The sequence below is a fragment of the Lissotriton helveticus genome, chromosome 8 (assembly GCF_964261635.1).
Source record: "Lissotriton helveticus chromosome 8, aLisHel1.1, whole genome shotgun sequence".
NCBI lineage: Eukaryota > Metazoa > Chordata > Amphibia > Caudata > Salamandridae > Lissotriton > Lissotriton helveticus.
In genome coordinates this window covers 1,466,062,883-1,466,080,543 of record NC_136069.1, presented here as the reverse complement: position 1 = coordinate 1,466,080,543, position 17,661 = coordinate 1,466,062,883, and the positions used below count along the sequence as shown (strand labels likewise).

The 17,661-nt window shown below is 43.1% G+C and overlaps 1 protein-coding gene across 3 annotated transcripts in view; it reads right to left on the bottom strand.

Moving 5' to 3' along the window:
* SYNJ1 (synaptojanin 1) overlaps positions 1 to 13,846 on the bottom strand; it is a 706,257-nt gene extending 692,411 nt beyond the window's left edge. For 2 of the 3 annotated variants that reach the window (XM_078658402.1, XM_078658403.1), the window contains exons 1-2: positions 13,709 to 13,832; positions 11,836 to 11,982 (exon numbers count right to left, since the gene is read on the bottom strand). In XM_078658402.1, the coding sequence (XP_078514528.1) occupies positions 11,836 to 11,959 (124 nt within the window). In that variant the 5' untranslated portion in view covers positions 11,960 to 11,982; positions 13,709 to 13,832. Of the gene's footprint in view, positions 1 to 11,835; positions 11,983 to 13,708 lie in introns of all 3 variants that reach the window. The other variant, XM_078658404.1, reaches the window with a different exon arrangement.
* Positions 13,847 to 17,661: the final 3,815 nt, after the last annotated feature.

Genomic DNA, 17,661 nt, shown 5'->3' with positions numbered 1-17,661 from the left:
ACGCACCATCTTTTCACTCATACAAACAGTGGCCCCGGAACTCCCTTGGCTGTGATATTTCTAGATGCTTCCAAGGCGTTTGATTCCGTGGAATGGCGATATCTGTTTACTGTCCTGCATAAGATGGGCTTTCCTGTGGTTATTGTTGGGTGGATACGTTGGTTATACACTGCTCCCACTGCAAAGGTGCTAGCCAATGGTCACTTGTCGGAGGCCTTCGCAATTACTAGAGGCACCCGCCAGGGATGCCCACTATCCCCTCTCTTGTTCGCTATAGCGACAGAACCATTGGCCTGCCGTATCTGACAATTACACAAAGATAGCTCTTTTCGGTGTTTTCAGAGACAGCTGTCGATTTCACTATACGCGGACGACGTAACGCTATATGTCAAAGACCCTCGAAATAACCTAAATGCACTATTGAGGGAGTTTGTCGCCTTTGGTGGGCTGTCTGGCGTAACGATAAACTGGGGGGAAGTCACAGCTGTTCCCATTGACTGCTGCTGTGTCGGAATTTCCACTGGATTACCCATTGGAATGGTGCCATACTGATCTACGATACTTAGGTATCCAAATATCCAGAGATAGGGATGAGACACTCCGGCTAAACTATGGAACGGCCATTACCAAACTATCGGACTCGGTCTCGCGTTGGATAAGACTTCCGTTATCGATGGCTGCCAGGGTCTCACTGATTAACCCCTTCTGCGCTCATGACGAGCTGAGCTCGTTATGAGTTGTGCCGCTCGCACGCAGATGACGAGCTCAGCTCGTCATGTAACGCGGCTTTTTGAAAAAAGCTGCGCAGCGCAAAAATAGCGGCCACACGCATGCGGTTAAAATGGTAGTATTGCCTCGCTGTCTTTATTATTTTCTCAACATACCATACTATCCGGGGTCCTTTTTTTTTTTTTTAAAGACATTGAAGTCTGAACTGATTCGGTTGGTATGGGGGGGGTAGACAGGCGCGACTCAAATGGGCTGTTATGGCACAATCTTATGACATGGGGGGGTTTTGATATACCTGACTTTGAGATTTATTATCTGAGCGCACAGGCACATTATTTGTATCACTGGATGAAACCTACCAGCTTTATGCCGCAGATAGCGGTTGAGGATTGGATCGCTCAACCGTTGCCCTTAACTGGTATTGTATACGGTCCTGCTAGTGTTCTGGATACCCCGCAAACCACAGTGACGTGCACAGTGGAGGCGTGGAGGAGAATAGGGCAGCGACTGCGGGCGCACATACTTTACGCACCCCGAATGCCTATTTCCTACCACCCTCAGATAGCGTTGTTTCAACAAGTGGGCTGCCACAATATGTGTCGTCGACTCGATATAGGTACATGGGGCGACCTATTCCCTGGAGGAGTCTTCCGCTCGCGGGAGCAATTCTTTGGTGAACACCCCCCTAGCCCTTTGGAGGTGTTTTATTATATTCGGCTACGAGAAGGATTGAAAACAGTGCTCCCGGATTACCCCAATGAACCCCCTTGCACGGCTCCCCTTAACGTGGTTCTGAATAGTGCGGATGGCACTCATTTGGTGTCTAGTATATACAGCAGCATACAAGGCAATATACCGGCAGTTGTGGGTACGGCCAGGGTGCATTGGGCTGAAGATCTTGGCAGGGAGGTGACAGATGAACAGTGGGAGTACTGCTGCGAGCTTGCGGGGACTTCGATGTCAAGATGCCGTTTTAAAATAATCCACTATAAGTTTTTACATAGAATGTACTACACCCCTGCCCGAAAATTTCGGTTTCACCTCACAGACTCAGACTGTTGTGAACGATGTAAGCAACCTGATGCTGGTTTTATGCATTTGGCATGGGAGTGTCCGCAGGTGAGGCTATACTGGGTGCAGGTCCACGAGGCGCTGGAGCTTATGATAGATGACACGATAGAGATGGAGCCTCTTCTGTTTTTATTGGGCTATATGGCACAAATCCCGAGGAGTAGCCGGAGATTTACAAATGTAGCATTATTATTGGCCAAAAGACGACTGGCGTACAGATGGGGGAGGGGGCGTGCTCCCAAATGTAAGGAATGGATGCAAGACATGGTGCACTGTCAGGAGCAACATGGGATGTTCGGAAATGCAATTGATGACATCTAAACCGGCGGACATCTGGGGCCCGCTGCACGCCTACCTCATACAGACGGCGACTCAGTCGACGGATAGCGCCCTGTCGGACTTAGAGAGAGTATTAAACATTGCATGTGGTGGTCTGCACTCCTGATTCTTCAGCGTTTAGTCCGCGTCGTTTTTTCTCAATGTTTCCGTAGTGCGTGCAAAACTGGGTTGTGCTCTGCCCAGACCGCACCATAATTACATAATGCATGTGGGGAGCGTGATTAGCGCTCCACTCCCGGTTGTACTGCATGAATGGATACTAGATCCTTAGCCTTCATTTTTTAACCTTAGTCCTTTTAGCCTTTTTTACTCAAACTCGTCCAATATATTTCACCAAATTCATCATGTTTTCAAGCCATTTTTCGAAAGTCCACACAAAACTTTAGGTGCTTTTTTGCTCATTAATGAAATGACCAAAATGTAATATATATATATATTTGTTAATTCACAGTTACCCCTGAAGAAGGGCTTTTATACGCCCGAAATGCATTGGGTCAATAAAGAAGACTGCTTGGAATCAATTCGTGCATTTTTGTAATCGTTATTTGCGAAGAGGCTCGGATGGGCACACGTGATAATGAGAAGCTGAACAAAAAAAAGCACCTAAAGTTTTGTGTGGACTTTCGAAAAATGGCTTGAAAACATGATGAATTTGGTGAAATATATTGGACGAGTTCGAGTAAAAAAGGCTAAAAGGACTAAGGTTAAAAAATGAAGGCTAAGGATCTAGTATCATTAATGCAGTGCAACCGGGAGTGGAGCGCTAATCACGCTCCCCACATGCATTATGTAATTATGGTGCGGTCTGGGCAGAGCACAACCCGGTTTTGCACGCACTACGGAAACATTGAGAAAAAACGACACGGACTAAACGCTGAAGAATCAGGAGTGCAGACCACCACATGCAATGTTTAATACTTTCTGCCCATATTGGTCTTTGCACCCTAAGAAATAACAGGTATTTGAAACTGAGATCGTTTTCACTTGAAAAACTCCACATAATTCGAGCAGCAATACTCGCAAAAATGTGAATAATTTAGAGAAAGGACACTGATTGAATATGTGCTAAGCAAGGTTCTTAAAACAGTGTGTTTTTGAATCACGTAAGCTGTCTGCTAATGCTGGGGTTTGATTTTGATTTTTATCACAAAGTTCACGATTGTTCTGGGGGATAAAATGCAGTGTGGGAACTGTAGTTCACAGAGAAAAGTAACAAAGACACGTGATTGAGAAACGTAAGAAAAGGGGAGGAGTTGAGAGGGTTAAAATCGGAGAATCTGGTGTGAGGAATTGGGTGATGTCAGGCGCACGTGATGCGGCAAGAATAGTCATGAAATGAGCAGGTACGCGGTACATGTAGGTTTTGAAATCAAAGGTTTTGAACGCTAGTTTAGAAACAGCAGATTGTCTGTAAGAAATGGGTGGGCAGCTCGAGAAATTCAGGCAAAGGACCTTTGATGAGTGGTAAACAGTGAAGTTTAATGAAGATGTAATATGTGTCATGGCTGAGTGAAAAAAAGGGGGATTGCCATAATTGAGCACGCAGATTCGAGGAAAAAGTAAAAGTTGAACATCTGACACGTGAATAGTAGTAGTTACTCATAACACTGTTTTATTTCATTTGGTTGGTGAAGGGTAAATAAAAAGCGAATGAAATGGTGGGAAGCCACAGCATATAGATTATTGAGCGCAGAACGTACATTTTTCTAATTCAATTAATGAAATGACCAAAATGTAATATATATATTTGTTAATTCACAGTTACCCCTGAAGAAGGGCTTTTATACGCCCGAAATGCATTGGGTCAATAAAGAAGACTGCTTGGAATCAATTCGTGCATTTTTGTAATCGTTATTTGCGAAGAGGCTCGGATGGGCACACGTGATAATGAGAAACTGAGCAAAAAAGCACCTAAAGTTTTGTGTGGACTTTCGAAAAATGGCTTGAAAACATGATGAATTTGGTGAAATATATTGGACGAGTTTGAGTAAAAAAGGCTAAAAGGACTAAGGTTAAAAAATGAAGGCTAAGGATCTAGTATCCATTCATGCAGTGCAACCGGGAGTGGAGCGCTAATCACGCTCCCCACATGCATTATGGACGTAGAGAGAGACCATACCCAAATATAGTCACTAGTTCTGATTGATACATGCTAGGCCCCCGTAATAGGCCCACTGGGGAGTTTAATACGCCCCTCTTGTACGACCTGCACCGGGCAATATGGGGAACATACAGTGAAAGCATTTCCTGAGACCCAATTAGGAAGGGACACCTACACATTTAATGAGAATCAGGACGATACGGTCCCAGGCAGGTGTAATACGCTCACACCTTACCTAGAGAGATACCCTGGTCCTGGTGAAACACACTGACACTAAACTTTACCTCTCGGTAACATTGAAATCGTGTATTCGCCCATTTGGGAAGTATGAAACTACTGTGGATATACTTGGGACATACATATGAGTGTACTAAACAAGGAGGGTGAGAAGTGTTTTGCATGCTAAATATATAGTCTACGCATTTGTATTGCTGTGTCCATGTTGCTCCGACCTCGCCACTCCTGCTATGAAGAGTATACTGGACCTAGTTCCATACGCGGCCGGCCCGAAGTGGTTGTAGGTGGCTTGCTGTGTTAGACTACTGTTCAAAATACTTCACATATTGAGACTCAATGATTGAAATAACTTGCTGTCGGCCATGCTGTGGTTGTGGGCGCAAGCTGTGTATATGTGCACGAATGTTAAAGGTTTTTGAAAATTAAAAAAAAAGAATAAAAAAAAAAAAAAAAAAAAAAAACAATGAAATCCAGGTGGACTGGACGTTTATTCGTTTTTGCAGGATCGGTCAGCAACCAAAGCGCCATGATGTTTGCTATGGTTCCTGCTTGTTTAGTAAAGCCGGTTAGATTAGCGGTAATAATGGAGTGTGCCTTGGCCCAAAGTTGTAATTCCTCCAATAGAACTCCCGCATAATACTATGCGTCACTATCAATTAAAGCTATTAAACTGTAATTTCCAGGGTCACCCTTATCCCCACCCTAATGCATTGGGATAAGAATGGAGACCATCCACGAGGAAGGAATGCTATGGAGCTGAATAGCTGCATTAACGCCTTGGGCGCTGAGGCACAGTGAGGCAGTGCTCATGACTAGCTCTTCTTGACTGCCGCGGCACGCCCACGCGGGGATAATTCCCTTGCTGTGCTGAACGTTCCATGAAATCGGGCGTGGTCATGACGAGCTGAGTTTGTCATGAGCACAGCGCCACCGTGCAGCCAAGCACGTCACAAGCACCGTGGGCGGCCCCCTTCCCCCCCCCGCCCCCAAGCACCGCGGGGGAATTAGCCCCGCGGCAAAGGGGTTAAAAACCGGGGCAAGGTGAACCTCCCAGAACAGTGGATCCTACTTGTAGATGACTGGTGGAATGCCATTCGGGCCCGGCGCCCCAACCCTACATCTCCTTGCAATGTGCCTCTGCACGGAGCAAGGACTGATTGTGCACCAGGCTGGTGTGGGGACCCTCTCCCAGTGTATTTAGTGGCTCCAGGTGGTCTAATTACACCGGTGTTGTTCCTCCTGTACCGCGTGGTTATAGTAACTACTCAAAAAACAAGCATTTGCAACAGTTAGAGCTATTGGAGTTGTAAATGATAATGTGTTTTACTTATGTGTTTTGGTTTGGAGTGTAGAAGATGTATGTGGGGTGGAGTGGAATTATGTGGGTTGGATTGGAATTGTTAGTGGTGGTATGATGTGTAAATCTGTGGTGTGAATTGGAGGTATGTGGTGTGTTGTGGAATTGAATTGTGTATTTGAAATAAGTGGTTTGGTGAGGAATTATGTGGTGTGTTTTGGAATTGTGTAGAGTTGAATTTTGTTATGTTATGTTATGTTATTGGGTGTCTTATAAAGCGCTCAGCTACTCGGACAGAGTGTCCCGGCGCTATGCAGATCAGCCGATAGGCATCGAGGGAGACCCATGCAGACTATTGTCCGAATAACCAGGTCTTAAGCCCCTTCCTGAAATACAACAGGTTGTCAAGTTTCCTGAGGGCCAAAGGAAGGTTGTTCCAGAGTTTAGGGGCCAGCTGTCTATAAGAACGACCTCCAATGCGTGCTCGTTTGGTTACAGGCACGAAGGCCAGTGCTTCCGAAGCGGATCGGAGAGATCTGGAAGGAAAATTGAATCGTACTCTTTTCCTTAGATACTCGGCACCAATGCCGTCTAGAGATTTGAAGGCCAAGATCAGAGTTTTAAAATGAATGCGTTTCCGCACCGGCAGCCAATGGTGTGAGTTTAGTAGAACCGAAGTATGGGCTGTACGGTTAAGGCCATAAATGGCCCGTGCCGCCGCATTCTGTACTGATTGGAGGCGGGTGAGAAGGTATTCAGGAAGGCCCAAGTATAGGACGTTGGCGTAATCCAACCTGTGGCGTGGAACTGTGTGGCGCTGACCAAAATTGTGCTTATTGGAATTATGAGTTATGGTGTGCATTTATGTGGATTGCTGGTATTTGGCATAGAGTGCATTTATGTGAGGTGTATTTATGTTGTATAGAGTAGAGTGTAATTATGTTTTCCCATGCGGACATAGAACTACAAACAATTATGCACTTTAATTTATTGTTAAAAATACTTTACTCTGCAGCTTTCATGTTGGGTGGCCTCAATGTTTTAAGCTGCTTGCTCAGGCAAAGTGGTCTGAAATGCTCAGGTAGAACTAGAAACAAGGGTTTCCTCGTATTACTGAAGGAGGTTGCATGGCACTTTTATTGACACCCCTGCAATGCTTTCAGCCTCCAAAGCCTGTTTAGCCTGTTTCCTCAGTGAGGAGCAGTTGTGAGGGAAGGAAAGCTTGCCTGGTGCACCCTATTATGCAGTCCCACGCCTTCAAGTGATTTATATATGAGTGATATATTGCCTTAAGAGACAAGATAGAATCACAGATGTAGCTTAGTCAACAAGTATTGGGGGGGTGAAGGCTTCAGATTTCCCAACAATGACGCTGGGATATTTTGTTAAAGCACAATTTAGGAGAAGCAAAACACAAGGTGGTACTGTAGGGGCATTCGAAAGCAATGTGAATTTCTGTAAATGGATGTTGATTGCAGTCCAGAAAATCGACAGATGTTAGCAATACCGAAAAGAGGCCTCTTAAAGACCGGTTCATATGTACTAGTACAGGGACGTCAGAACGACTTTAACCCAGATGCATGGAATCATTGCCTTGTGCAACATGCAATGTGCCCTTGCAGACAACTGCAGTGAACTCCCCCTTTCAACCATACCACATGCAATTAAACAAAGCAACCCAGCATGCACTTCCAAGAGACTCTTTAGGCACGTCTGCCAGAACTACAGCCAACAACGCCCTGTTGTTTTCCATCACAGTTTGATATAAATTGACAGTAATGAAGTTCCAGGAATTCATTGTATCTAATGCCTGAGCCCCGAAGTTGCTAGGAAGCACATTTGCAAGCAATTTAGATGCCAGCATTTTTAAGCAAAACATGAATAAGCCTGAATTCTCCAGGTAGATATTTTTACCCAAGTTACGTTTCCGATAAGTAAATCTGTAAGGAGCTAGGACATGTATTAATATGGACATAACATTTTCTCCTTCACTAAAACTAAATAAAAATAAAACATTCAATGCTTTTCGAACTAAAAAGCTGACGCAAGGATATTTTGTGAGAAGCACAACATGAGGGGAGCTGTAGGGGCAGTGGAAATAGAGAGGAGAAAATGATTTGGAGCTCTTAAAAACACCATTTTAAAAACGAACCATCAACAAGTGTACGCTGTCTTTCCTCTGCAACACCTGAAACATGCATCTTAATGGCTACACTCATTATGTTTGGCTGATGTCTGTATGCAAATGGCATGGTCTCTGGATGCGGCTAGCCTTTCCCAAAAGCCAGGGTAGGCGAGGCATACTTTATAGCGACTTCATAGTACACGGCCGTCATTGCCTGCTATGGAGGGAAAAGTAGGGCTCGGGAAGAAGGAGGCTGTGTCTACGCTGCAGCTGCATTACTTACAAAGTTTGTTAACACACTTGTTGGCAAATGCCGTCCAAACAATAAGTGTGGCGTCGTGATGCGGGCAGAGAGCAAAAAAAAAAAAATTTTTTAAACACAAGCAGCAACGGCTAAAAGACGACTGGTGCAGGGGCTATGTGCGCTTGGGAGGAGGGATTATAACGTGAAGCAGAAGGGGAAGCAAAACAGCCAGAAGCAGCGACTGGCCAAAAGCATCAATAAAGATAAAAAAAAGTTCTCACACACAGGAGATAACGAAGGTAAGCGGAAGTACTCTGTACTTTACCGGTGCTCCTGAGCTTTCAAAGGAAGGGAGCTATGGGCTGCCTGAACGAGACAGGAGGCAGCAAAGAAGAGCGGCGTTTGAATGAACCAATTGTAAGCAGGAGGCAGGAATAGAGTGGTTTTATCGATTACAGCAGTTCTTGCAGACAGCGCATGGGCGCTCCCAACGCTCAACCTAATGATACCATGTGGCCTTGAATTCAGCACATTCACTTTCCATAACATTCCTAGCTCCAACAATAACTTTAGCTATTATATACGGCACTGTTAATATAGCATTACATACATCCACATAATCTCACTTCCACAAAAATAATTGATTACTTCTCACTCAATATTTTAACTATCAGAGACACAAAAACAATATATGAACACAACCTTAGGAAATGTCTAGTGACTTTCAACAACTGACTTTCCAACTTCACCTGTCTATGTAATGATAATGTAAAAATAAAGAAACACACACTTGGCATAGTTGGCAAATGCATAGTATCTGAAATACTGTACATCTAAACAGCAACGCCAAGAAAAATCATTTTCCAAACTCAACCACCAATACCTCTTGCCAGACTATAATATTGGAGAACTGAAATAAAACTTAGTGTTCAATAAATACTACCTCTACAATTCTGATAAAACAAGAAAGTATCCGCTGCTTTGCTTTTTAAATGAAATTAACTTCAAGGATAGCAGAAACCCTGTATTAATGTATGGATTTAACAGCATGCTTCAACAATAAAGCCATTACCAAAGCTAACCCACAAAAAATACTTGAGATTTCTCTGCAAAATTAACTATGGGAGAAAGGTTCCTTGAAACTACTCAAAGCATTCAGATCAGCTAATTTCACTTAATCCCAGTTATTTGTTGCTCATAGGACAATTTGGCACTCTGAAAGACTATATAGAAAGCTGGCCTATGCAATACGTTCTCTTGCTAGAAGAACCAGAGTGCAACTGGACCTTCTGCTAATATGTTACTCTTTTGCCCAAATGAGTATGTTTGTTTTAGCTACGTGGGACGATGCTACATATTCACAGAGAAACCTCTTTAAAAATGTTCTCCTGCAAAAGATTCAATCGACAACATACCTTTATATTATCATGCTAACCCTTGCATTATCCCTCAAACCATTACTCAATACTGAAAAGAAGAAGATTGCACACTAACAAACAAGGTGGAATTTACTTTCTTTTATCCTTAAGAGGTAAAGAACACTTAAGAAATACAGAAGACATGGCAGCAATAAATGCTACGTTGAACGACTGACAGCATGTTTTTTCATTTTTTATTGTCTCTTCCATACTGACGCAGTATTACTGTCTGACTGAGAATCAAACTGTTCTTCCGGAGTTGTAAAATGAAAATGTCGTCATATCTTCCTCCAATTCCCTTCTTCATAGTTTCTTACAATTTTGATACAAGGCTTCATCATTGTTTTCTGGGTGGCCAAACCAGAAACTTCATGTTAGAAATATATTGTAAATATGCTGTAATGCAAATCTTCTGAAAGTGACATATCTATGACTGCATGACCTACCAGTGGCGCTGTGGATATACAAAGGTATCAGAAAATTACCTTTAAAAGTAATCCAAGCTTCAGCTTTCTAAGGCTTTGCATTTTTTTTCCTAAACTGTATATTGTGAAATATGAAACAGGATGTATTAAGCCAAATATTTCTTTGGTAAGCACCAAGCTCCTGATGAGCTCTTTGAATAGGCTTCATTAGGTCTAACTACTCCACGGATAATGAGAATTACATCTAAAAGATGTATAGGATGGTATTTAATAAAGGTGGTATTTTTCTTATGGCAGTTATTTTGGCTGACACCTTTGCTATATTACGTATGAACGTTGCTGTAACTGTGGGAAAATATGCCTCTGCAATTTGGCTGAAAACTCTGAAGTACTCAATGAACTTTTAAGATACGTTTAAGAACAACCCGCTAAACATATTGTTTTACACAATATATTTGAAAAGTGCATTTTAAAATGTGCTACTTCTTTAATAAATAAACATGTTTAGGACAACTGAAACTATCTCTATAGAGGTTGATGCGTTCTTTTCAATGGCTGAAAAAAACAGGGATACAGGAAAAGAGGTAGTGATGGGTGGGGGGGGGGATTTCGACAGACGACGTCGAGGGAAATGTAAAACAATAATTAAATTTCCCTCGTCGTCATCTGTAGAAATCCCCCTCCAACCGGCCCCACTGCTCTTACCTGCACAGGCCGCGGCTGGCAAAACCCAGGAAAAGGGCCGCAGCAGCAGCCAAGGAAGGGAAAACTAGGCAGTTATATGTTTAGTAGTTTAGAACGGCAGTGAATGTTCAAATTTGAGGGGACTGTCTGTGCTGAATCTGCAAGAGGAGAGAGACAAGACCCTCAAGAAGAACTGCCATAGCTAGCACTACACAGAGCAAGAATATGCCTGCAAAAAAAACAGTCGACATAGCTGAGAAAGAATGAGATGAGATCCACTTGGAGGGGGGTTATGCATCAACCAAATGAGATGCAGAGTCCAAACAAAAAAATAAATAAATAAATAAAAACAAGAGACATAAACTAGACAAGATTTGTGGAAAAAAAAGCCCACAAGAAAGGTGGGGTGGGGGGGGGGGGGGGGCGGAGCGGAGAGGGAAATAAAAACACTTTGGTGAGATACACGAGTTAGAGCGTAGAACTTTAAGTGGAAAGACTTCCACAAACAAGATCGGAAGCTAGTGAAAAAGGTGCACAGCTGTATTTGTGGACATAATAAGACTGCAATGATTTAGGGCTCAAGTGGCACTGGCAGTGGGGCTTAGCATCTAAGTGACATACCACTGAAAAAAATACAACTCTGGAAGCCTGATCTCAAAATCCAGAATATTTTTCTACTCAAAGTTCTAGCAGTAGCACACAAAAGCTTAGTTTTTTTCCATTTTCATACAGCAATTAATACCAGGGCAGACATGATTCTTTTTATTGACAAATAGAACATAAGGACAATAAATCTCTGAGAAATTAAGATATTGACCTATACTTGGGGACAAAATACGAAGCTCTTGGCTGAACGGGATACAACTTAGACACTAACCCATATTGCCTACTAATGATCTTGCTAGAACTCTTTGTTTGGAATTATAATGTTTGGTGGGGATACCAAACAGAAAGGCTACCATATCCCTCACCTCTATTTAAACACTACCTTCATAAGAAAGCCTAAATAAAGGCCTGGTGTACTTTAGCAATAGAATACAGTGCTCAAAAGAACAAATCTAACAAAATCTGTCATACTGGCTTGTCAAGAGAAATACATTCTACTCAAAATGCCACATTATAGTGTTTCAAGGATAAAATGAATGATAGGGCTGCATCAACTCACACAAAACTGCTACAGCTCCAGACTCAAACAAGAGGCATTCTTCGCGGTTTCTTGTTTCCACAATTACGCTGAAGGGAGGAGGGTCGAGCTTGTGATAAATCCGATATCCTTTACTAAAAGCCATGGTGCCTCCTGTCAAAAGTCCCTCTGAAAGAGACCATCATATCATTAACATAAAGAGGTGCACTGAAAATAGCAGTTACAATAACAGTGAAAATATATACAACAGTGACAATCAATACAAAAGTACAGTCAGAGACAAAGTCTAGTTCTTAACATATGTGCTTATTCTTTAACCACCCAAACACGGACTATACCTCTAGACGTAGGTGTACTCAATTGTACTGGGTAGTGTGTGGTGATGTATTGAACAAATTACTGCAACAGCTTTCTGCTTTCATTAAGCATGCAGGTGCCTGAGGGTGTCTGGACGTTCGACTCAAAGTCAGGAGATTGTGAGAAGACATTTAGAGCAAGAAGCTGTAGGTTTCAAAGGGTCTTCCTGAACGTAGTATAGCAGGTAAAGGTTTATATCTCAAGTGGAAGGGAATTCCTGAAATAGGTTGTTTTTAATTAAAAAGGCACAAACGCCCTGGCAAGACTTTACTGCAATATTTAAAATATCAATTTAGTAACACAGCAAGGGATAAGCAGGTTGCAAGGAATTTGACAAGGTCCTTCACACCACTATACAACAGCCACTGCTCAAAGCAAATAAACCATGTACATCAAGATTAATCATTGCTACAAAGTAAAGTGTGTTCTTTGTTGGCTAAAACAAAGATATTGCCAATGCACCAAGACAAGAATGTAGTATATGAGCATAGCTTCAATGCACTAACAAATTATATGGTTATATGTCTTAACTAATAGGAATGTGGGTGCAAGCGTAAAACATAAACACTTATCACAAGTCCTTCCAATAAACAAGCGCCTCCCAAGACGGGCCCAAAATATCTAAGTCTGGAAATAACATGAGGTTCCAAGACTAAGCGCAGATGAAGTATGTGGGTGAGTTTCAGGCACATACCACCTCGAGTAATGAACAACTATGGGTAAAGGCTAACCAACTGTGACAGACTGGTTTTGTAGCTGTTTGGCTGAATACGCATTCAAATACATTCAACACATCAATATGGACAGGGCTCATTTCCTCACACTAAATGAGCCACCAAAATAGTCCATTTTCTCTGAGAAAGGCGTCACCCTCTTTACCAATTCTGTCCCTGCAGAGCATGTGTTGGGGCCTCTTTCCGCAGTCACAAGCCCCTTGTAGCTCATATTTCTTTGTGGTTAGCCCTCTCTTTCGGCAGGTAATTACTTACACCTGTATCTGTGCAGAAGGCTATGGAAAAGGCTCTGCTATTTGGCTCAAGTAGGTGGGGCATTAGGGATGGATTCAGTGCAGCTAATTTGTCCCTTGCAGGCATATCTCTTGGGAGGAGGACACTCCCTGCTTGTGGTCATTTGTTCCTAGCGGGCACGTTACGCAAGGACAAGGAACTCTGCGGTTACTACTGAAGGCATTATCAGCGGAGATGACTGTTGGCACTGCTTGCGGCTCTGCTCTCAGGGCTGCAGCTCGTGTCTCCTTTGCAACCGCCTCTTCGTCTCCATGTAGGAGGCGGCTTTGGTTTCATCTGCCCGGTCGTGCCTCTGCCTCACAGTCCCGCTGACAGCACCTGTCACAACGCACTCACAGTGGGGCTCCTACATCCCTGCTCAGACCTCGAAGGTGGCGGCTAGCTGGGGTTACCTGTGCAGCACTGCCACCCCAGGGTCCGCACCACCCGACCCCCCTTCCTGACAGCGCCTGGGGCGATGCTACCAACTATCCACATAAAGAGGGGGGGGGGGATATCCCAGGCCTTACCTCCCGCTTCCCGAAACAGGAGCCGAATTCCGACGTTTTTCGCTTATGGTTTTGAGCCGACTTCAATACCTGAAGGGCTCTGTCAGATTTCAATAAGAGAAGGAAGGCAGGCAATAGGAAAGCTGGTTTATTTTGATTGACAGCATAAGGGGCAGTACTACAAGGGCCCGGTCGGCCGTCCAGACCCACAGCTCCTATGATTGGCTGGTAGGAAAACAATTACCCGCCCCCGGAAAAGACGGCCCACCCACCCCGGAAAAAACGCTCTAGCCGCCGACCCGGAAGAGACTGAGCCAGTAACGTTAGCTCAGCTGTGCGTGAGCCGCCATTGCAGGCTGGGAGTTATGATTATTTGCGGTTTATTGCTTTCTATTGCTTCTTTTTGGATAAAATGCGTTTAGTCGGACATGGGCGTCCTTCGGGCTCTTAGAATGCGGTACTGTTGGTCGGTAGAACGGGACAGGCTTAGCTCTGAGTTCACACTGGGGACCAAGAGACAGCATTCTGTTGATGTCAGTTCATTTAGCTTGTGGCATGTGGCGTTTAAGGAGCCTGAGCCAGACTTCGAGTTGCAGAAGGAAGTGGTGGAAACGTGTGCGACTTTGAGTTGCAATGAGGGGCCAAATTACTTTGTTGGGGGTAAGCTTATAGGTTAATCAGGGCACAGGTCGGGAGTACACGCAGGTGCACGGCGTCCACCCACTATTTTCACAGGGTGGATGCCATCCCCCTGCCAAGAAGTTGGGCCCCACAGAAATATGCTGAACTTGGCCCGCTGTAATTTTCAGACACTAGGACACGTTCAGCAGCACCGTACTTTGTCTGCTTTCTATTCCCAGCAGCAACGTGCAGGCAGTGAGGGAGCTTTTTTATGTTCACATCCAGGTGGGCCGAAGTTAAGGGGCCTCCTTCTGTGTGAATAGCCTGACTGGAGGTGGCCTAGAACCTCACACTTAAATTTAAATGCCACGGAGGGGAAACAAAGACACACAGCTTGTTATCGCTTCTCAGGTACTAAAAGAGGCATGCTTTTGCCTTTGTTCAGTCCTTGAATATGAGATGCATGCATGGAAGAATGTCAGGTGTATTGGTCTGTCCCAGTATTTACACAACAATTTCAATAGCACTATTTTATTTCTTTCATAGCGCTAGGCAACCCAAAGCAGGGTGTCAGAGTTCTTTAAGTAACATGCACATTATACATTGACAATAAATCATGTACAAGTGGAAAGCAATGTACAAGATGAGTTACATGAGACAGGGATACAAGGTGCAGTAGTCACATGTCCTTCATAGCTCATTGTGTTATGTGATATATTACAATTTAAGAGCTGGAGGTAACAAAAGTATCCCTGTGTTAAAAGCAGTAACCCACTTTACTATCTACATGAAATCAAAATCTGTAGTTTTCATGTTACGTGATGCGCTTTGCAGAAGACACATTAACCCACTATGCTACTTTGATTCAAATCTGGGACTTCAAGAAACACAGATCTCTACAACAAACGCGGTCACCTCTAGAGTTATCTCACCATTATTATGTAAATGTAAATGTATTTCGATTTATATAGCGCACGAATCACCCAGGGGTCTCAAGGCGCTTGCTTAGGGAACCCGTCCTGGTATTCCCCTGTGAGATACCCCGGCAGGGTATTCACAAGGTGAAAGCCAGGCATCCCGCCGCGAGGGGCCATAGTGGAGATTAAGCAAGCTATTGCCCAGAGTCGCAGAGTGTGACCCCGTGAGTCGAGTAGGCACCGGAGCGAGAATTGTCGAGTCCGTGGAATTTTTGAGCCCGAGACCCGCCGAGGCGGGGAATCGAACCCTGGTCCACGGCTGATCTCAGCTTCCAGGTCTGCCGCCTCTAACCACTGAGCCACGCTTCTCCACCACCATTATTATTCCCTGAGATTTACTGGGCACCTTTTACAGCAGATGCCTTAACCCATTACATATTTTAAAATGCAGATTTTGCAACCAATTAAGCAGAACAGATCTACTGCCATGCTTCACCTTGTTGCCAATTTCTGTGTGACAGAATTTACAAAAATAAATATATTAGTTGAGACCCAGATTTTGCGCCGGGATTGCCCCACTTTTTTGGCACAACCCCGATATCAAATCTCATTTGTTAAATCTCATAATGTGCTTAAATGTACTCATGATATACCTGATAAACATATGTGTGAGGTCTTAATATCTGATGTCACTTCTTGTGATGGCACATCCGGTAAGGTCACTTTTCTTTATGTCACGTGCAAAGCCACGCCTCGTGACATGCACTTTGATGGCACGCATCATGATTTCATTTGCATACTGCCTAACCTGATTAGTCCCCTGTAGGAAGTGAAATCCTTTCTCCAAATAAAAGAATAATCCAAAAAATTGTTGAAAAGAAGTTAGATTTATTCCATAGAGAAGACCCACGACTGAACACATCAGGAACTGCCACAGGACTGAAAGATGCATCTTAACCATTCTAGAATGTAGAATACATAGACACAGAGCAACATGCCTATCTTAAAGAAGTACACTCTCTACACACCCCCCTCCCTATAATATATAACAGAAAGTAAAAAAAAAAGTAAAAAATAATAATTCAATAATAAACAAAATCATTAAAACGGACGGGATTCCTAATACGAGAACTACATCTAATAGTTGCATGATCTCCGGAATCCCCAACAGAATTTTGTACATTTTCAACATTTGCATGAACAACATTGTAAGAATCACCCTCCCCAACATTTACAGTTGAATGAAAAGAAACACAAAGCTCAATATTACTCCTCTGAGGAATAACCTAAAAATCAAACCAACTTGAAACAGTTTGTTTGACAGATATTTCATGAATTATTTTTGCCTGTTCTTCAGAAATTTTAATAACAGCATTTCTGTTCCACCAACCACGATCCTGTAACATCACAGCCATTTTTGAAACTTTCAAAACTAGCAGGCATAGAAAATTTTGATTCGCCCTTAGTAATTCTTATAGGTTTCTTTATGATTACCCAGTCACCAGGAGACAATGAAGTAACTTTAACATGTTTTCTTAAATCAAAATTCTTCTTATATGCAGCTTGTTTACTCTCAACCTGATTTCTAACTTTGTGTAAATCTACAATCGGACTTTCATCTCCTACTTTACTTTTTAGCCAAGCAGGATTAAGCGATGAAATTGTCTTTCTTCCTCTAAGCAATAAATAGGGAGAAACCCCCGTGGTAGAATGGGGAGCAGTATTATAACTCCACACTTTCTGACAAAGATACTTGCACACATCTAGATTATTAGAAACAGCGGTTTGGATACCTTCCTTTAGCAACCGGTTAGCCCTTTCCACCAGACCATTTGAAGAAGGACTGTACAAAGGTACCAAAACATGTTTGACTGAAACTTCACCCAAAAAATTCTCAAACTCACCAGAGCCAAAATGAGATCCATTGTCCGTCACAATTTCCACCGGTAAACCTTCAACCATGAATAAGCGTTGCAAAAAATTAATCACAGAACCAGAATCAGGCCTCTTAACAAACGAAAAATAGAGCCATTTTGAAAAGTAATCAATGACCACAATTAAATACCTATTTTCAGAACTGAGCAAATCAAAAGGACCTGAAAAATCCAAGCCCAATTTTTGCCAAGGACCGGAAGGCCAATCAACAGAACATAAAGGTGAAGTAGACAGGCGCCAATGTTTATCTGAACACAAACATTCAGGACATTTATTCACAAAATCCTTAACTTGTCCATCAATGCCAGGCCACCAGTACGTATCCTTAATCTTCCTGACTGTACTTGAAGTACCTAAATGCCCATCATGAGCAAATGAAATGATCTTTGGACGAATACCCTCAGGAGGAACTATTTTGTCTTCCCTAACCAAAATATTGTCTACAACAGACAAATCTGCCGCAACCTGTGCAAAACATCTATCTTGCATTGACATACTCAT